A 21912-nucleotide genomic window follows, 5' to 3' on the forward strand; every position below is an offset into this window, starting at 1 on the left:
AGTTATTCATGATATTACCAATTTTGGACACAGAAAATAAGATATTGCCAGAGGTACTTTCTGGGCAGATTAAGTATCTAGCTTGTTTTTAATCGAGTTTGTTGTTAAATATAGCTTTGGCTCCCCTTCCCCCCTCCTCGCCCCCCAAGAACTATATGGTAGTCTGTTTGTAATTTATCACTCTATCTTTAAGTGTGAGACTCCAAATGATCGTGTATTCCATAGTCATATTTTCCAGGTTTTTCTGGCTTTGTGGCCTTGGCTAAAATTGTGAGCCTCTCCTTCCTTTGACCCGTTCTGTTTACAGCATTTCTACTTCAGTTCATCAGACAGCACCTGATTAGGTGGCCTTCTGTCATCTATTCCCCACACATCCCGCCTGGCCTCAGCACAGTGGGGCTGGCTGCCCTCCAGAACGTCATCATGGAAGCAGCTGTCCTGACAGGGGAAGAAGAATTTGGTTCATCTTTAAACATTTTCAAGGAGTCGGCCTCAATGTCACAAACAGGTTAAAGGCTCAGTCACATTTAAAGTGTGACATGATGGGCTCCTGAAAAATATGTAACTTATCAGGCAGTACTGTTTCTCTAAGAGAGTAAGGACCTTGAAAATGGCAGAAATGGGCACGTTTTGGAATCCCTACTCTACCATCGTTCTAGCTACATAAATACAAACTATGAAGTTCCAAGCACATTGACTGACACATTAAAGTGGGCTAAACAATTTTAGTTCTCTCTAAAATTTTATTAATTATTTACCATGAGCAAGGAAAAACTGGAGACCTGGAGTACTGGGTGTATCAAAATATTAAGAGGTGGACACTCTGTTCTTGCCATTTCATAGAGGAAATTTTGGTGAATTTGGAACTCAAATAAAGAGTAGACTGTACGGAAATAAATGCCACAATGCCAATCTAGGGGAATGGGAGTTCAGAGACGAGATAGATTACTGTTACTGGCAGAATAAAATACAGCTTCATGGAGGAAGTGGCACTTGAAGTAAAAGCTTAAGAAATCCATCCATTCCCTACACACTAGTGATGGTGATTTGGACTCTACAGGGATAGAAAAAAGGATACTTATGTGACAAGAATGTAGTTGAGCAAATGAAGTTAACATAGAGTATGTTTGGGGAACTGCTAAGAGTCGAGGTTGGCTGGAGCAGAGCCCACACCAAAGGGAAGGTAGGAGATAATTTTGAAAAGACAGAGTAGGCCATATTTTGGAGGACCTTTGATCTCAACCTATAGGAGAAGCATGACATAGTGGAAGAAGACCCTGGCTGTGAAGCAGGAATCCTACACTCCTGTCTAGGCATCTGGTAAGGGATAGCAAGGTACCCAGATCCTGGAGTGGAATCAAGGATTCCACTCATGAACTCTGTGACATTGAGCAACTTATTTTCTCTTTATAGCTTCAATTTGCTTCTTTGTTAAAGGAGAGGATTAGACTAGACCATGTCTCTTGAAGTATAAAGTTATTTGTTTATAAATTTGGTTGTTGGAAAATGGCAAAGGTTTTTCATAGAGAAGTGTTTTTTGAAAAGTGAGAATGCATAAAAGTTTGGAAATGAAATAGAGAATTCTTTGGTTTCCATTCCACTGCTACGCTTATGGTTCTAAGGACATAGATCTGGTAACGCTATCTAGGACAGTTTGAAGGAGTAAAAGACTGAAGGCAAGAAAATCATTTGATTTGGGGCTTAAAATGAAATGGGGATTTGAAAAAAGTAGCCTTTTTTAAAGAGAGGGGAGATCATGAGAGTTATTGCAGCAGTAAAATCAAAGGGATTTGGCAGCTCATTGAATATCAGTTCCAAAGCTAACAAGCACAGAACCTATTACTTTTTAAAAATGGACACATTCTTTTAATTAAGTTATATAATTGATTTAGCGATGACTTTTAGTTCTGTATTACTCAGAGTTTCAATGTATGTGGAGTTTGTAGTGATGCAGATTGGTACATGTTGTTGATCCAACAAATATTTTGGTGGCCGTAGCATGCGACCGGTGGTGTCCTGGGTATCGGGGACATAGCAGTGAACAAGACAGACAGAATTCTTGCTCCTATAGAGTTTACATGCCAGGACCGCGATGGAGCAGGGAGAGAAACAGACAACCGAAGAAGACAGTGGCTGGGAAAATACAAACAAGTAAAATGAAGATGAACCAAGCTGGTGTGATGGGGGTACCTGAGAGGTAGCCAAGATCTCCCTGAGGAGGATACATTCAGGCTGAAAGCTGAATGAATGAAGGATCCAGCAACATGGAACAGCAGGGCAAGAACACTCCAGGAGGAGGGAACAGACAGGGCAAAGGTGCAAGCATGGGGACTGTACCCTTGTGGGTTTCAGGAGTTGAAGGTGTCAGCCTGGCAAGGGCATAGTGTCTTAGGGAGAGTGTAGTCAGAAGTGAGAAAAGAATATATGTGTTAGTAACAGCAAGGGGCCAACCCCCAAAACTCATTCCTAAACTCTTGGCCTTGTTGCAACTTTATAGCCCAGTATCTAACATCCTTCACAGCAAGCATAGTTTATTTTTTTTTTTTCATACCAACATTGGGAAAATGTTAACACCCCCAGTTTTTCCAGAGCAGAAGATTGAGTCTCAGTGATGTTTAGCTACTTGCTCAAGGTCACACAGTTTGTAAATGGCAAGGCCAGGATTCAAATCAGGTCTTATGATTGCAGACCCACAGCAGTTTCCACGTCCCACAGTGTCACTGTCCCTTCTTATGTAATCCTAAAGAATAACAGAGTTACTGACCTCTTATCAGGGAGCCTGCAGGAGAACACTCTGTAACTCGGGATAGATGACAAATGACAGTGAAAGACCAAAGGACAATGAGAGTCCTCTACTTATGGCTGACAAGGTGCAAGGCTTACCAGCACTAGGGTTTAGGGCTAGAGGTAGAAGGGAGTACCTATTGGCAGAGAACTGGTCGAATGGTTATGTACTAATTTTCATTTGCATGGGAGTCTTACAGCATCCCTTTGCTTTTATAAACCATGATTTGATGATTTTCCAACAAAATCAATTTTATGTATCTGGGCTGAATAGAATATGTCATAAGATGTAATGACATTTTAAAACAAACATGAAATGTGGTGAATAACATGGGCGCTATATTAACTATTTCCTCACTTTGCCTCTCCGTTAAGTTAACTGCCAGGCCTGGCCCTTTACAATCCGGCTTTCTTCCCTCCATTACAGCCACACGTTAACTGTAGACATACTAAGCAAGCATTTCTAATAGAGCCATTTTCAGGGAGGACTGTGAGTCGTCCTATTAGTGTCTCCCTACCTTTCTGTTCCCGTCCTAAGGCCCCCTCTGCTACTTGCAACTCTGAGTTCTGAACAGGCTTGTCGTGAAGCCAGTTGGGTTCTCTGTTTATGGTGCGTCTCCAAATCCACGCACCGGTTTAAATGAGCGTCCTAGTTACAGCCACTATTGTTACTTCTTCGAGAGTGCAGCATTTGCCGCTGGCTGGGGGCTTTCGGACTTGATGCGGGGTGGGGGTGGGGGCGAGGAAGGAGAGTTGGCTGGCGTTTGGGAGCGGATTTGGTTGCTCCTCATTGGAGGGGTTCGCTTTTTCCTGAGCTGTCAGACACTGCGGGCTCAACTGAGGCGCGGAGGTGCAATTCAGGCTGGTGGAACAGCGGGGGAAGGCAGGGACAGGCGGGGCTAGCGCGGCTCTGCAGCTGATCACACGCACCGGCGCATACACCACTCTCCCGCCGCCCCTGCTCGCGCCTTGCATTTTCCACCCGGAGCCACCGAGGCGCGGACAGGGAGAGGGGGACCGAGGAGGGGAGAGGCAAAGGAAGGCACCGTGAAGCAGAAGAAAAGCCGAAGCGGCGCTCGTATTTAACCTGAAAGTCTGACCAGCAGCTCGAGGCTCGAACCCCTTACGGCAGCACCGCCGTCGCCTGCTAAGAGAGCACAGCGCCAAGGAACCCTCAAGTCCCGCGCCCAAGTCAGTCCGTGCGGGCGCTCCAGGATCCTGCTGGTGGGGGCAGCGTGGTGCCCTCAGGGAGGTGCGGAGCTTGGGGGACCTGCATCGGTGCCCACCGTGGTACACCAGGAAAAGTGGGGGCGAGGAAAACAGCCGTGAGCGCCGAGCGCGAGGCCAGGCTGCCGCTGCCGCCCGCTGCGCCGCCTCCTGCCCCCTCCCGGTGGGTGAGTGCTCGGGTTTCGCGCACCGCCGCGTCTCGGCTGTGCGCGGGGGCGGCCTGGGGGCCTTTGAGAGTCCGTCGGAGGGCCCTGGGGGCGCCCGCGGAAACTCTGCGGCCCGCGGACGCCAGGCGGGAGCGTCTCTGGAGTCCGGAGCGGGGGACTCAGAGCCCGGAGGGCGTGGGTGGGGGGTGTTGCACCAGTGCCCGGCAGACATGCCTCTGGGCGGGATTTTGGCCAAAAGATAGGAGGCGGGAGTGCCGGGCGGGGGGGAGCCGGGAGCTGTTCCGGGGGGCGGGCGATCGGGTAGCGGCGGGGAGGGGGGGAGGGTCTGGTCCGAGCAGGTAGCGCAGTTTCGGCAGCCTGGCGAGTTGGCAGGTGGGGTGGGACTCGCCGGTCAACTCATTAATTTTAAAAGTCAGTTTGGGAGTGCTGCCGCAGAGGAGGGCTGTGGCAAGGCAAGAGGTGGCCCGGGATGCCGATGGTGGGGGAAAAAAAGAGAAGCCTCGAAAACCTTGGAGGTTAAATTGCGCTTGGGTTCCTGGTCCCTGCATCCCTCCTGCCTTGAGTGCGCGAGAACACTTTTTTTGTTTTAAGACTCAGCTTGGAGAGAAAGCCTCTGTCCCAGGGGAGGAGAGGAGTCCGCAGGGGGCAGAGAGCGCAGCTCCCGGCCGGGTGCGCCCCCCACCCCTGGCGCGCTCGCTTTTGTCCCCCCATTCTCCCCCGCCCCCACCTCCTCATTGGTGCTGGTTTGCAGCGCTCGGCCCCTGCGCCTTCGCTTCGCGTTTGAATCTGGCTCGCCCCTCCGTATTATGTCTGCACTCCGAAGGAAATTTGGGGACGATTACCAGGTAGTGACCACCTCGTCCAGCGGGTCGGGCTTGCAGCCCCAGGGGCCGGGCCAGGGCCCGCAGCAGCAGCTTGTGCCCAAGAAGAAGCGGCAGCGGTTCGTGGACAAGAACGGCCGGTGCAATGTGCAGCACGGCAACCTGGGCAGCGAGACGAGCCGCTACCTCTCGGACCTCTTCACCACCCTGGTGGACCTCAAGTGGCGCTGGAACCTCTTCATCTTCATCCTCACCTACACCGTGGCCTGGCTCTTCATGGCGTCCATGTGGTGGGTGATCGCCTACACTCGGGGCGACCTGAACAAAGCCCACGTCGGCAACTACACGCCCTGCGTGGCCAATGTCTACAACTTCCCCTCCGCCTTCCTCTTCTTCATCGAGACCGAGGCTACCATCGGCTATGGCTACCGCTACATCACCGACAAGTGCCCCGAGGGCATCATCCTCTTCCTCTTCCAGTCCATTCTGGGCTCCATCGTGGACGCCTTCCTCATCGGCTGCATGTTCATCAAGATGTCCCAGCCCAAGAAGCGCGCGGAGACCCTGATGTTTAGCGAGCACGCGGTGATCTCCATGAGGGACGGAAAACTCACGCTCATGTTCCGGGTGGGCAACCTGCGCAACAGCCACATGGTCTCCGCGCAGATCCGCTGTAAGCTGCTCAAAGTAAGTGTTACCCGCCCCTTCTCACCAGGCTCCCGCCAACCCTCAAAGGCGGAGATTGGCTCACCTGAGAACTATCCCCAGACTTCTAGTCTAACCTATCACACAGGTAAACCTCCTAGAGGGCGCGGGGTGGGGGAAAGGCAAGAGGTGGAGGGTTGGGCAATGAGAGCACAGCTGACTTCTGTTCCTTTGCCATTCACTCTCGTGCTCTTACTTACATTAATAATTCGGATGTGTTTTTATCACTTTCTGGATTAGTAACACTTACGCAGTGGTGTTGGCTCCTGGAGCCTTGAGCTAGAGTGCCTTGTTCTCCCTACCCTTACCGCTGCGCTCTTTAAAGAGTTTTTGATTTGTTGTCAATACACTACTCCACCAATCTTGAGGTACTAAAACCGAGCAGCTTTTATTTTGAAGAAATCGGTTTTGAACTTGCCTTAACTTTCACTTAAGGCTTTTCTTTACTTTTTCTTCTTTTTCCTCCTAAGAGTATTAGCAGGTGGATTATTTCTTTAGGCTAACATTAACTCTGTGGTCATCTTTTTAACAAGTGCAGTGACCTCAGAAGTAGTTAATAATGTGGAAGAAACAACACTTGGTCCTTTTATATTTTTATTTTTACTAAATATTTTCCTGGAGTAGTAGTATTCTGTGAAAGCTTGAGTGCTTTTCCTGTAGAGCGTCTCCTTAATTTTATTCTTAATTGCCCGTTTCTGTGAAACCTTTGTGAATTACAGATTTCACTTGACGCTTTTCAGCATCCATTAAGGAAGATTGCTTCTTACCATCAGTAGTGTAAATGCTAGAACAGATTGCACATGGAGTGTTTATTAAAGCAAAGTCCATCTAGTCCTTAGAGGGCACCAGTACAAAGGAGAAGCCCACCCTAATCACTCACCCAATTAGAGCCTGGAAATGAGGAATAAAAAGCTCAGTTCTCTCTCCATGTGTCATTTAATTCAACAATTTTTTTTTTCCAATTCAACTTTTTTGAGGTATTTGCCTTAGGTAGTTTTCAAATGTTCATAAATTGAAAAAGATGACTTCAAATAAAATCTTAAAAAGTTGTCTAAGATTGCATAGAGAACCATAGCCAGATTCAGAACTTAGCATTAATAAAATGAAATCTGGTAAATCTTTAAGTTGAAATTTTGCCTTTGAAATTTCAATTCCACCCTGCAAGTGTATTGTTTTAAACAGCCTCAACTTACATTGTAGTTAAAAGTGCTTTTAAAAAGTTTGGCTCTTGTGTCATTTTCATTATTTATTTATAAGATCTTAACCCTAATTACTTTTCATCATGTTGCTCAGTAAAGTGTTAGCGTTAACATAGCTCAGTTGTCCAGTCAGTCCACATCATTACATGTATTTACTATGCCATGGACAGTAACAAATACTAACTTCTGCACAGATTAGTGGCAAACTTTCAACTTTGTTTTGATGTGCCTATTCATTAAGATAACTGAATCAATAATTTGAAATCATGTTCTTTGCATTAGCTTCAGTGAACTGCATACTTTTGTATAACTTAGCATGTTGTATTAAAGTGAGTTGTGTGGATTAGGCTAAGCAGTTGTGTTGTAGACGTGTTTATTGCAGTGATGTTATTTGCATGTGCCTGTTTGTATGAATAGATCAAGATGTATAATCTCTCTCTTTAGGTAAGCTACCTGGAAGACAGGAAAACCTCATTCATATAATGCAAACTTCTCTGTCAAGGAATTCATGTTTATGTGACACTTTGAGATTCTTACTGAAGAATAGTTTGCCATATTGATTGGATATTAGAAATGTAAAATTAGGCTTTAAAGGTCACTTATTGCTGTTATTTAGTTTTTCAAATATATAAAATCATTTATTAAAATGAGTGTCTTTGGAGGCAACACATTTTAGATGTTTCTAGGCTTTATGAAATTTTAACAAAGCGAGAATAATTAGAATTAATCTACGTATCAGTTTTTTGTTGTTTGTGTGTGTGTGTTTTGTTTTGTTTTGTTTTGTTTTTACAAAGGTACAATGAATCTGAAGTGTCCAGTCTAACAGTGGTTCAGGACACTGGTAATTTTTACGCAAAGGTCATGTACCACATATACCTTAAGGAGTGTCCTGATTAAAAAAATAATAATAAAAAATGTATGGCATTGGCAAATTTGGATCAGGGTGCTATATTAACACAAGGTGATAAAACAACATCTGTTTAAATTAATATACCTAATATTCTTACAAAATTCTTATGATTTGTTAGAAGAGATGAGTGTTAGAAGTAAAAATAATTGACATGTGGTGTCAGTTTATACTTTAACAAAATTTTGGTGAAATGTCCTGCTTTCTGTGATGTGGGTTGGTCAGCTCTTTAGCCAGCCAATTAGTGTAGTTTATTTGAGTTGATTTTTCCTGTAGCCATGGTAATTAAAATGAATTCTCATATTTCTTGTCAGTTCCTTAGACTTCATTAAAAAGGAGTCCTGTTTATTAGGGAACTAATAGCATTCAACAAAATTAGAGGGGAGATTTGCCCTTAATAAGTTACTCTCATTTTCTCTTAGGGACTGAGATGAAGTGACCTAAGACAGCCAACTATATTTTGAAAGAGGAGCTGTACCATAATCTTCAAGTAATAACTAAAATGCTTTGATATCAGTCTTATGCAGTCTTCTTGTTAAATATTATTACACATATTTAGCTTCCTCTTTTAACCCCTGTGTGACATCTTAAATATAAGATGTATTTTTTTGATATACAGAAATTTGGAATCTTAAGGCAACAAAAAACATAATCATCAATGATAATTCTAGTCTGTGTTCTTTCTATTATCTAATTTAATTTATATTTTTTCTATTGTTTCCTTATTTTTGAATAAAAACTTATTTTTCAGTATTATTATTATTTAATGATTGTAAAGTAATTTCTGTTTTTGGGAAGACAGTAAGAATATGGATATGTCTTTCTTATCCTTGCTACTATGAATTTTACGTGCATACTTTTTAATTTTCTAAGTTTTGATTAAAGTTTTTTTTTTTTTTTTTATAAAACTTCTCTGTCTTATATTAAAGCAAATTTTTTTTAAAGTAATCTCTAACCCCAACATGGGGCTTGAGGTCAGGACCCTCAGATCAAGAGTCACATGCTCTATCTATTGAGCCAACCACACACCCCTATGTGAAAGCAAAATTTTATTTCAACTCTGTTCCTGTCTTTCAACCTTGCAAATACTGCAATTTATTTCGGTATTCAAATATGCATCTTCCAACTTTATGCCTGCAGTGGTGGTTTTTTTTCTCAGGAAAAAAAGGACATATTAAATAAAAATTGAAGGATATAATTGAAAGTTATTCTTTAAAATGTATAATTTTTTAAAATAAATATAGCTACAGAAAGTTCTTTTAAAATGGATATTTTCTCTTTTCCTCTTCTCATCTCCATATTAATGTTTTATTTGAATTTTCTTTTTTTTTGAATTTTGAATTTATTTTAGGTACCTTTCTTTAAAAAAAAGAAAACTACACTATAGGAACTAATACATAGCCTGCTCATGTTAAATTAATGTATCTTCCAGTTGAAAGTTTTAATAAAAATTCCTAAACTTGAGGCTGATGGCTCTAACTCTGGACCCTGTAATTTAGTGTTGGATTTAAAGGATACGGAAATCTCACTCTTTTCTATAAATCTAACACTAATAGTTGACTGCCCTTGACATACACCTTGTTAGGGAAGATTTAAATAATATTTCTTGATACATTATTCAATAATTCACTAACTTATTATTCAGAAGCCATCATGTGTTTATTATAGGCACCCAGTCAAACTATATTTACATAAAGTAAATTTAAAAGCAATTATTATTGGATACATGTTTTGAAAGGTAGAAATAAGGATACATTTTTCTCACAGAAGGGTAATTGTATTTCTTCATATTGTTATTCATTGCATATAGTTATCTTTCTTTTTTTTAAATTTTTTAACATTTATTTATCTTTGAGAGACAGAGAGAGACAGAGTGTGTGTGGGGGGGTGGGGCAGAGAGAGAGGGAGACACAGAATCTGAATCAGGGTCTAGGCTCTGAGCTGTCAGCCCAGAGCCTGATGCTGGGCTCGAACTCATAGACCCCAAGATCATGACCTGAGCCGAAGTCAGACACTTAACCAACTGAGCCACCCAGGCGCCCCTATAGTTATCTCTCTTCCCTAGGAGAGCAGCTATGCAACCCTTAACTTTCACTTATTGAAAGGTACTGGTGTGCAATCACCTTCTGATGTATCATATATATTCTTTTTGTATTACCTTTATAAATAAAATTTTCTTTTTATGAATACTCAGTTTGGATGCTGTCTAGTTTCCCCATATGAACGTGAACAAGTTCAGATGCAATAAAAAACAAAATTGTTGTTTTTAAACCAATAAGTTCTTCATCCTCTTCACATGTCCTAACCTTTTGTTAATCTTTTAACCACAATGATTTCTGGACCACATGATTCCTGATTTTTTTTCATACGTTTATTATTATTTGTCTCCATTTCATACCTTGCACTGAAATGCAGTTATGTGTTTGCCTCTGTGTGACTTTATTTTGTATGACTGACTCTTTCCACCAATTGGACTTGGCCAATTTTGTTTTGATCTTGAGATAATTAGTCACCTCCTTTTAAAAAATTAAATCCACAAATGAATATCTAATAAACACTGTTCTTCTGAATATTATACAAACTATCAGTAAGAATATTCAAAAAGCCTAAGACTGAGTTCTCCAGAATTCTAGGGGCTAGATCCTATAATCGTTGATTTTTTTTTTTTTTTTTTTAGGTGGATTCATTATGTCTTTAAAAAGAAAGCACAGTTCCTACTTGGCCTAGCTTTGCTTTCTTCAACACAAGTACAATAATTCTCCAATAGGTACAGGACTTGTTTTGTTTTTGTTTTTGTTTTTGTTTTAAGCAGAATTCTCATTCTTTTAAAAAGTAGTAGTGATATGTTGTTTTGTTTGCTTTGTTTTGTTTTATTTTTAATATGGTTCCTGAAAAGTACAGAGTGGCTTGTACTCAGGGGAACAGTGTGAACAGAAATAAGGGACATAAAGACCCACAAATAAACAGCAGTAGGTAAGAACAAATGATAAAGAGAAGTAGGAAAAAGCATTTGGTGGATTTGAGGGTGTTTGGTGAGTAGGAGGGGAAATGTGCATGTAGGGTTACAAATTCTGTCCACAGTTATAAATTCCATAAAAGGCCCTCAAGGACTTATAAACCTGTTCCTTCATTTGAATGGTATAAAAAACTCACACAATTTATTACAAGACAAATTCCATTCCATTCTATCAGGTACTTTCTTGTCATAAAAATAAACATATTTATGGATGATTATCTCAGCATTAAAATTTTTTATTTAAGGCTTGATGTTGGTAATATTTTTTCTACCCGAGTATTGATAGGAGTTCAAGCTTATGGAGCCAGAAGAAATGTGCAATGTAGTTATAGACAGTCCAGAAAAAATTCTAGGTCAGGTCCACACTCTCCTGTACCGGACTTGAATTTTGATCTGAGTCCCAAAACCATTGTCAGAACTGCTTCAAGTCACAGGACATTTTCGTTGCTTATTCTTGTACCTGCTTTTGGCTTATTTCCTAATTTTAGCTTGCAGATAGCACTCCGACCTCATTTTACGTTCTTTGTGTCTTCAGCATGTATTCGACACGCACACACAACACACACACACACACACACACACACACACACACACACACACACAATGCATGTTTAAAGAGGAGAAATGAAATTACAGATAAAATGGCAGGAGGCTGGAGGCCAGAAGGGCTTGCTCTCTCCGTCTTAGCCTCTTTTTGTCTCTTTTCCTTTCCTAACCACTGGCCTTTTCCAGTGGGGACTTGTCGAAGGTAGTCGGGCACTGGACAAGCCTTGGAATATGATAGAGGAACATCTCATGAATCAGATGGTAGTGATTAAATGTTCTTTTCAAAATTCCCCTAGCCTCCCTCCGAGCTAGGAAAGAGTACAGTGGTTATAATTAGAACACTGTTATGGGTTGGAGAGATGGGAGAAAGGCTGCAAAGAGATTGATTGTATTGGTGCAGTGTGTTCCTGTTGAATGAATGTGGACAACTGGTCGCAAATCTCTCAGAGGAGGATGGCCAAATGTAGGTCTGCCAGGGCAGTTCTAAATGTGCATCTCAGAGCTCTGTGTATGTGTGTGTGTGGGGGGGGGGTGTGTGCACGTGTGCATGCAGTGTGTCTTTGGACATGTACTCAACAGTCTTCATCTGTAATATGAAAACTATTTGTCTATAAAGTCCATGACATTGATAGTCCCTTTCAGGCATCTGTGACTTTTGAATCTCTTTTCCACTTTTAGTCAGAATTTGTAATTGATTATCTTGTAGGTCTCTTTTAGACTTTATGGGAGTTCAGAGTCATTTTATATATAATTAAAATGTATATCATAAAAATACTATTTTTAAATAGCAAAATTTTTATACTGAAGGATAACTTAGAAATTATTGCTACATGTTCTACTTATAATTTTTGTACAGTAAACTTAAGCTTTAAGCCTTAGATTTCTTTAATTTTTTTCTTAACTCAGAATTTGTTATAATGCAGTCAACCAGAAAGGCTTTAAAATGGCAGAAAGGTGCCTATTTTCTTCCCAAAATTCCATGCAAATGAGAATAAAAGTTTTATGGAAGTCATTCTCAGGTCCTTGTGTTTTTAAACTGAGTTCTAAATTTTTGAGAATTTCAAATTTTCCATGAACTGTTTTTTTTTTTTTTTTTGGACCTCTTTCTCACTTTCTTATTGAATCATTTTATGATCTAAATGATTATTTCATCAGAAAAAGTTAACCGTAGTTAGCAGATTTTTAGAAATTTTAACAATTTACTAACATCAATCTTAGTCTCTAGCAATTATTTTTAATTATTATTGATCCTGACTGTATTTATTTATACATTTTTATCTAGGAAATGATCATGGTTCTGCATACCCTTTAGGATTAGGAGGTTTGTAGAGCTAAAGGAAATAATGTGGACCATAAGCAAACTGCTCTATTAATGAAGGATTTCTTCTCAAAATTCTTAAGGTGACATAGTAAAGAAAGGTTAGCTTGATTTTTATCTACAATTTTTTTGCCTGTTACAAAATTCCTGGGTGAGATATGGTAATTGATAGCTAAATAAGAAAACTTGAAACTGATGGAATATCAATGCTACTGATTTATCATATACTCAAGATAGAGAGCACATTTTAATTTTATGAAAGCACATACCTAACTCTTTTCTGTATTTCCTTTTTCACTTACATGTGTATATCACAGTTCCTTGAACAAAAGTTCTCTCACTCCACTTATACAAGTTGAGAGACTTAGAAGTAACATAGGGTTTTTCCCCTCTTTGTTCCAGAAAAATCTCTGGAATTGCACCAGAATTAGAAAAGCCTAGATTAGAATTCCTTGTAAGCCTATAGTAAAATGTGTGTGCTTCTGAAAATGTATTTGGTAAGTGTATGTAGGTTTCTGGAACATTGTAAGTATTTGGCTGAGCACTGATAAGATAACCTTGCTCTAGCCAGGAGCTCAGACTTCAAACAATTGCAGTACTGTAAGCACCTGCCATACTCAAACCACACCCTTCACTCCTCTAAATAGAACATCTTTCTATTTACCTCACAGTGATTGATAGGCTTCCCAGTCTATCACAGGGTTAGAGAAGTGAACAAAAATCAGGGAGGTGAGCATATTTATAGTTGAAATATTTGTTGGCCTACCATGAAGGAAGAAGACCCAAAGGATAAAATTGTGGATACCTATGGTGTCTCAGAGCAATTTAAAGAACGGTTAAATTGTATGGCATTCACTGGAAAATAATTTTCAATGAGTATGCAGGGAATTTTATCTGAAAAATATGTAAGCATGGAAAACATCTTTCAAAGTAAGGAAAGTGTTACTTTCCACGTAGTGTCACATAATAGGTACAGTTGTCAACTTTGTTTCTTCTATGACTTGGATAGCATATAAAGCATTTGGGGAGGGGGAACATAGGTATAATTATACATAGGTATAGTTTTGAACAAATTTTTAAAATCAGAACATGTATGGAGTCTGAACGGAACAGACTCCTACGATTTCACTCTAAATTACCTCTATGTGAATTAACTGATTTGCTAAAAATGGAATATTTCTTATTCTAGGTTGGCATTCTCCTGAAAGCTTGTTTTTAGGCCACATCCCTTTATGGTTTGTTGAATGATCAGAGAATATAAAAGTTAATAGATTACAGCCTTTTAGAATGGGGCACAGGTATAGAAAGGAAGGTATTAATTTTATATATATATATTAATTTTAGTTTTGATTTATATACATAAAAATTAGAAAAACATCTTTTGGGGGAGAATTATTTTAAAATAAATGGAGAATTGAGTTCTTAACGAATTATTTTTGGGAACGTTTTCATTTAGTACAGAAAAAGCAGAGCTTAGAATAGTTAGTGAAACGACCTAAATTCTGTTCACTAATTATAAACACCAGAATACCACCTTGTGTTTATATAGCACCTGTTTCTTACTAGGTGAGAGAACAATGACTTAGGGTTTTTGTATTTATTTGTTTTTGTTTTGTTTTTGGCTTTTATTTTGTAATATTAATGAATACTTGTTATGCATTTCTAGAGTTGGAACAGTGCTAGTCTCATTCATGTTTTACTAATTTGAGAATGAATTTAGAAGCATAGGTAACTCTACTGGCTTAGAAATGTCTCGTTTTCTCCAACATTGGTTGTTAGAACTACTCTTTTTATTTTTGGACTATCAGGTTTTCCCTGGATTTTTTTCTTGTCAGAATCATTATTATTATTGTGGTGATTATGATTATGATTATTATTTCTCCTCCTCCTCCCGTTCCCTTTTCTTCTCTTCTTCCTCCTCCCCCTCCTTCCCCAATACCTTCCCCTTCTTCCCTCCTCCTCCTCCCCTTACTCCTCTTCCTCCTCCTCCTCCTCCTTCTCCTCCTCTTCTTCTCCTTCTCCTCCTCAACTGCTCACAAGTCATAGCTCAGTATTTCATTGAATTTTTTCTACACAAACAAAATTCCTGAGTATCACTAAATACAAAGTAGCCTGCCTAATTGACTGATTTTGCCGTTGAGACTCGGCAGCAATCACTGCCCTAACAGTCTACCGCTCGCTTGGTTCCATTTTGCCACAGAGGACATCTTACTAAACCATATTTCTCAGTGTTTTCAGACTCATTTATTCCACATAAAAAGCCATTGTATTTCTTGGAACCCTGAAAGTAAGGATTTTGTCTTTAAATTGCCACTTCATTGGACAGACCAGTGTTACAGATTGTTTTGTTTGTTAAATTAGCTTGGCAGAGTCTGTTAAATATATTGGATTCTTCCAAGCCCCATTTCCCTCACATTTTTCTGTATGCAACTATTTAACCCTTTTTACTGGCATCATCATTTAAATTAAACAAATGTTTTATTATACATGATCCTTCTAAGGAACAGATATGGAAAATAAAGTGAGAATGAATAGAACAGAAAGAAGTTTACTTGCATGGTTTTCTAATTGTTAATAGTCAGTTTTAATTAATCTTTCAGACTGTTATCATGTAAGCAATTTAAGTTTTATGATGATTTCTACTTATACTGAATGCCACCAACTTATGAAAGTTTTGGTAAATTGTAAGTTTACCCAGTATAGATTTCTAATTGTATTTTGATTAAAAAACTTCAATTTGGCACAATTTTTACAGTGTGTTTTAAAATTCATAAAATAGAGAGCTAAACACTTTAATACAGTATACTATTAGGAGTTTGAAAGCCATCAGCTAACAGCATACGCCTTTTCCTTATATTATGTGAGCTGTCGGATACATAATATGATAACATCTTCACTTTAATATAAAAGTTTATATCGATTTGTTACCTTACAAAAGTCCTAGAAAAATTGTTGTTTTGCTTTGTAACGATGCAATAAATCTCTTCTTAAATTATGATCAACCTTTTCAGCTTCAACAAACTTCCAAAGAATTGCTTACTTACTTGCTTTGTGAGGAAAACAAATCTGGCATGCAGTGAGTTATCCTGGAGTGATTTATGTCAAGCAGTAGCCATGTACACTCAGTTCCACAGTTTGTGCTAACAGCCATTGTTGGACCAGGCATTTCTCCAAAGCTCATGAGTTAGGGAATGGTAATTATAGTAAGTCGTATATTATAAATAATGCATGTATGTTCCCCATGAGCTATGTGGGATTTCGGCCCATTTGCTAGAACATAGCTGCATAATGATTTGTTTGGATTTTGTTGCAGATGATTGATAGTGCAGAATGTTGGCAATGATGTAAATTACTGTTGGGCTGCCTTGAAAATTTCAGTACAAGTGGTGATTTCTTCTCTTTTTCTGTGTGCTTGTCTAGTCTCGGCAGACACCTGAGGGTGAGTTCCTTCCCCTTGACCAACTTGAACTGGATGTAGGTTTTAGTACAGGGGCAGATCAACTTTTTCTTGTTTCCCCCCTCACAATTTGCCACGTGATCGATGCCAAAAGCCCCTTTTATGACCTATCCCAGCGAAGCATGCAAAGTGAACAGTTCGAGATTGTCGTCATCCTAGAAGGCATTGTGGAAACAACTGGTGAGTAAAAACATGGATATGTCATCAAATTTCTTTGTTCCATAATAACATTATATTACATGCACAATATCTGTCATGAATTGGTCGAAATGTCTCAGTTCACGATAATGAAAGTAATGACTTGTCTCTTATGTCTTCGTAATATTAAGTTGATACCACTTTGAAAGTGAAGATTACTGTTATGATGATTGCATATGTAACGATAAGTCAGGAATACTGCAAAAAAAAAAAAAAAAAAAAAAAAAAAAAAGAAACTGAGATGACTCCTAGAAATGATTATGATATTCTAGTTTAATTGCAAACTTGGATTTCCTATAATCATAATTTTTCTTTAAAGATTTAAGGTTAAGATAAATTCGGGGTAATTAGTGAGCTGCCGAAATGCAGCATGCATATTCTTGCCTTGGGGATGGTGATTCGGGTGTCATTGGTAGAGCTTTGATATGCTACTATGTGCAACCTCAGTGGAAAATTCCCTGTGTGTGTCTGTGCTAAAACAGCATTTTAATTTCAAAGTGGGTCAGTAGATTTCCTCAGCTGAACCTTGACCAAAAAAATTTTTAAAAGAGGTTTTTCTTCTTTTTCTGCTTTGGTATAGCTATGTCCTGTATGTCATTCCTTAAGATGCACTTTAATATTGGTATGTCCCAAATAGTCACAGTTTGCTGCATTGTGAGGAGAGACAGGTTGCAAAGGAAATAAACAAGAAATCGGAGCACATTATTTGGGGTCTGAGTATTGCCCAGTGATTTGGAACCTACTACATGCCTGAAACCAATATAATATCTAGATGAGCATGCATGCATGTGCACGGACACACACACACACACACACACACTCACACTCACACACGTAATAAGTGCAGGTATACATGTATGTGTGTGTATCTTGAATATTGCCCTTTCTACAAGTAATGAAAAAGCAAGAAATATTTTAGCTTTGAGTTTTTTCTAGCAATGTCATTCTCCACCTTAAGATGCTAATTATTATATATAAACTATAGGAATTTTGAAAGTAACATTGGCAGTAATGTAGACATGTTCAAGCTTTATACTAAGATTGGAAGTGTTACATAAAGAAAAAATTTCCCATCCTGGCATAAAGTTTTGTCCAAGGAGCAAGGGAAGGCAGGCTCTTATAATCTTTGAACATTTGTCACAGACTACTGTTTAAATTTTGGGCAAGATTCTTAATCTCTATAAGCTTCTTTTCTTTCTCTATAAAGTAAGAATGATGTAATAACCACCCCAAAGCTGCATGTTGTATTACTATTATTTTATTATTATTAGTGTTTCAGTTTAAAAATTAAAATTTTTAAGGACAGTGAGTAAAGATTTAACTTATCAATCTATGTCTGGAATTTGATTTCTGTGGACTATTTTGTGGTTTAAATCCTCCAATTATGTTTTTAACTTAAAATTGAAATGATGTCGTGGTATATTTTATTGAATAAATATTTATATTTAGTTTTTACTTCAATAAATCTTTATATTTCAATTTCAATTTTTATAAGGTTTCATCTATTGAAATAATACATTGTTAGAACTTAAAACAGCAGATGTGATTTTTATTGATTTATGTCTTATAGCATATGGTTCTATCTTTGACACATCTGTTTACTAGTTACTTATTGTTATTCTAATCACTGACATGAGTGAAGTTTCTGTTTCACTTGACAGTCTTTGAAATTTTTCATTAGGCCAGTCAATTGATAGATTGATCGATGGATCGATCCATCCATCCATCCATCCATCCATCCATTTTTTCCTGTTTATCCCTAGTTGGTTTGTGTTTCTGAAGAATGAGAAAATTTTTCTAAGGAATCATGGTACAATTAAAAAAATAGGAAATTTAACAATGTTAGAATGCTGTCATTTAGCTCAGGGTCTATGTTCAAATTTCATCTGTTCTAGTAATTTCCTGCATAGCTATCTGGGCACCTCCCTTCAACATCAGTTTAAGGATTTTGCCCTTCATTTGTTTACTTGTCTTCTTAGTCTCAAGATGGAATACTTCTTCAACTGTACTATTGTGTTCTTGTCCTTGATGTACCGGAAGAGTATAGTCCAGGTATTCTGTAGAACATCTCTCCATTTGGGTTCGTTAGAGGTTTCCTTGTTCATTAATCTTTTCAGTTTTGGCTTCTACATGGGCATGTTAAGAGAATAATAACATGTTTTGAAAATAGTGTTTTGAAAATATACCTGTGTATTAACTGATTTTTCTTCATCAGATTTCAGAAGAATTTGTTAATAAATAATGTCCTACATAAAGTCTTTAGGAGTTTTGTACATTAAATTATTCATTAAGAGTTCAGATTTTAACATTTCCTCCCCTGATTTTTGTTTGTTTGTTTGTTTTGTTTTGCTTTTTTTTTTTTTTTTTTTTTTTTTTGGTAACACTGAACTGGCAGAGAATACTTTCCATAGAGTGTGTGAAAACTTGACTAGAGACTGAATTTCTTATTTTGAGATTGCCTTTTATGGAGAAGAGATTAAGATCTGCTTCCTCTTAGCCTCTTAATTAAGTATGTTTCTAGATCTTATATAGCAAGACAAACAGTAAAAATATTACTCATAATTTATAGAGTTATTTTGTGGAAAATTTGTCTGACATTTTGTTTATGTATATGCCCTAATTAAATCCCACACTGTTCAAATTCTGTAAAATCTGCCTATATTTCCAGACCTCCCTGAGGTTAGTAAAAATAAGATAAACATTTTTATGTCATTTTGATCATTTATATCTTCACTGAGATGTATTTAGATTCATCTTCAAGGGTGTTTCTTCCTTTGTCCTTCCATTCACGGTCAAATTTACTTTCTCATATATTTTATTGCTTAGAATAAGATAGATACGATATTTTGGGATGTTTTGAGAGAGAAGCAATATAATTTTTATCTCTCATGTTTTTTGGTACACAGTCTGATGAGTAAACCATATACTCAGTGTTACTTTCCATCATATTTAGCATTAAAATATAAGTGCCTATCATTCATTCATTCATCAAATAATTGAATGTATATTGTGTGCTTGCTAGTATTTGAAATGCTGGTCATATGGTGGTGGCTAAGACAGGCAGAATCCCTTTCCTCACGGGGGTCATATTAAATGGGGGAGGTGGATGGCAAAACAAGAAAAATAAGCAAGATGTTATGAGGTAAAATGTGTCAGGAATAAAACAGGTGATGGAATACAAAACCAGGTGATGGGATAAAGGGTGCATCTCGGGGCACTCAAGGTTGACAGACGAGTTCTCTCTGAGGTGACACTTGAACAGAGGCCTGACTGTCAAGAAGGCCCTCCTAGGCCTGTCTGGGGGAACAGCATAGCAGTCAAGGGTCCTAAGTTGGGAATCAGCTTGAATTATTCCTAAAGGGAGGCAGAGGTGGTTGGAGCAGAGTGAACAATGTGGGAGTAGAGTGAGAGGTCAGAGAGGTAGAGGGGCCACCTCTGCCCTACAAACAACTGTATTGTACCAATGGGAAGTGTTGGGATTTGATTAAAAAGCAAGGCGTGTGCTTATCTGGTAGAGGAATAATTTAGGAACCTCAAACTTTGTGTAATAAACAAAATACATTTTTTTTCTAGTAGGTTCTCTTGTAGTTTATTTAAAAATGAGTGACCCGGGGCACCTAAGTGGCTTAGTCAGTTGAGCGTCTGGATCTAGATTTTGCCTCAGGTCGTGATCTCATGGTTCGTGAGTTCGAGCCCCACATAGGGCTCTGCACTGACACTGTGTAGAGCCTGTTTGGGATCCTCTGTCTCTGTCTCTCTCTCTGCCCCTGCTCTGATCACGCTCTCTCTCTCAAGACGAGTAAATAAGATTTAAAAAATGAAAAACAAAAATGAGTGACCCTCATGTCTTAGAAATGCATAAAACTTTAGACAGTTACCACTTTTTTGTATTAGTGGTAATGTCCAGCCCACCTTCCCCAGCATGCGCCCCCGCGCGCGCACACACACACACACACACACACACACACACACACGGACACACGCACACACATGCACACACAGTCACAAAGTTGCTCACTTTGTAGCAGTCCTCTGATAAGAGTCTTCTGGTCTCATTTAGGTTTTGCTTCTTCCCATTCCTGTAGTCTCCGCAGGAGTGATGGTGGTGGTGGTGAGAAATGAGAATCTTCCTAATTTCCTTGAAAGTTTTAGCTTTTGGCTCAGAACTCACAATAATTACTTTCCCCACTTCCTTGGAAATGCCCCTCAGTGATAAGACTCAGGCATTTTTGCCATCCTTGCTACAAATGAGTTAGATTTTCACTCCCAAAGAGGAGCATGAGATTTGCCTCTTCATTAATAACCTTTGCTTCTTTGCTAGTCCAGCAAATTCCTAAAACCTGTGTTACCTCTCCCTCTTGCTCCCTCTGCTGCTTTTCCCAGGAGAGGGAGCGCTGCTAGAGGCAAACAGCATTGCAGATTTGGCTCATTAGAACTGGATGCTTTCAAACTTCAATCTGCTCTCTGCTGCTATTTGGCAGTCTTTTTAATTGTCTTTTCTGTACTCCCAGGCTCTCTCCCTGTGGGAGCTATTTTAGACCTTTTCTCTCTTACCATGCCCCCAGTCCCAGCTGTCGTATCCTTTCCTTGGCATATCATCTCCACCTATTCTATCAAAAAGAATGTGATGCTTCAATTTTTATACATTTTTTTTTTTTACTCTCCTTATCCTTTTCTCACAATTATCTTCTCTTTCCGGGTGTCTGTGGGGAAAAGTGTCCTTATTCTTGTCTAAAACCATCTCCTTTACAGCTAGTTCTGCACCCTACCACCCCGTGACTCAAGTTCCTATACTTAACATACCTAATATCTAATATCCCTTTGACTGTATTTGCTCTCAGACATTTCGAGATCTTTGAAAAAAATACAAAACTCATTATTCGTCCCTTTATACTCCTGGTTTGTCCCCGGATTCAATGACATCACATTCTCCCTCTCTTTATTTTTCTGCTTCTTCTAATTTATACTTTCCAGTTGTTCCTTATATCCTGCATCACTGCTTCCTCCTTTTTCCTATAAATGTAAATCTCTGCCATTACCTTTTTTCTTTGGGAATCTAGATATTCACCTTTTCTTTTCTTTTCTTTTCTTTTCTTTTCTTTTCTTTCTTTTTCTTTTTTTTTTTTAACTTGAATTCACAAAATAGTCACAAGTCCACTATTCCTTTTATCCTTAGCTATGAAACCTCACCAACTATGGTCCTATAGTTATCCTTAACTTCCAGGGCATTTTCCTTACTTGGATGCCACTGTTTTGTTTTATTTATTTTTTTGTTTTTTTTAAAATATTTGTTTATGTATTTGTTTATTTTGAGAGAGAGCGCTACAGAGAGAGGGAGTGAGCATGAGCAGTTTGGGGGCGGGGGGGAGGTGTAGAGAAAGAGGGAGAGAAAAATCCTCAAATCCCAAGCAGGCTCTGAGCCCAATGCAGGGCTTGGACTCATGAACCATGAAATCGTGACCTGAAATGAATTCAAGAGTTGGAGGCTTAACAGACTGAGCCACCCAGGTGCCCCTGGATGCCACTGTTTTAATTCAGAGTCAGCTTGTCCGAATACCAAGTCCTCA

General features: G+C 39.1%; 1 protein-coding gene across 1 annotated transcript in view; it reads left to right on the forward strand.

The window, feature by feature from the left end:
* The first annotated feature begins 4916 nt into the window (after nucleotides 1-4916).
* The window catches only part of KCNJ3 (potassium inwardly rectifying channel subfamily J member 3), a 151295-nt gene continuing 134299 nt past the window's right edge, over nucleotides 4917-21912 (forward strand). The window contains exons 1-2 of the mRNA XM_030327890.1: nucleotides 4917-5686; nucleotides 16111-16327. Coding sequence (XP_030183750.1) covers nucleotides 4985-5686; nucleotides 16111-16327 — 919 coding nt within the window. The 5' untranslated portion in view covers nucleotides 4917-4984. The remainder of the gene's footprint in view (nucleotides 5687-16110; nucleotides 16328-21912) is intronic.

Source organism: Lynx canadensis, chromosome C1 (assembly GCF_007474595.2).
Source record: "Lynx canadensis isolate LIC74 chromosome C1, mLynCan4.pri.v2, whole genome shotgun sequence".
In the NCBI taxonomy this organism is placed as follows: domain Eukaryota; kingdom Metazoa; phylum Chordata; class Mammalia; order Carnivora; family Felidae; genus Lynx; species Lynx canadensis.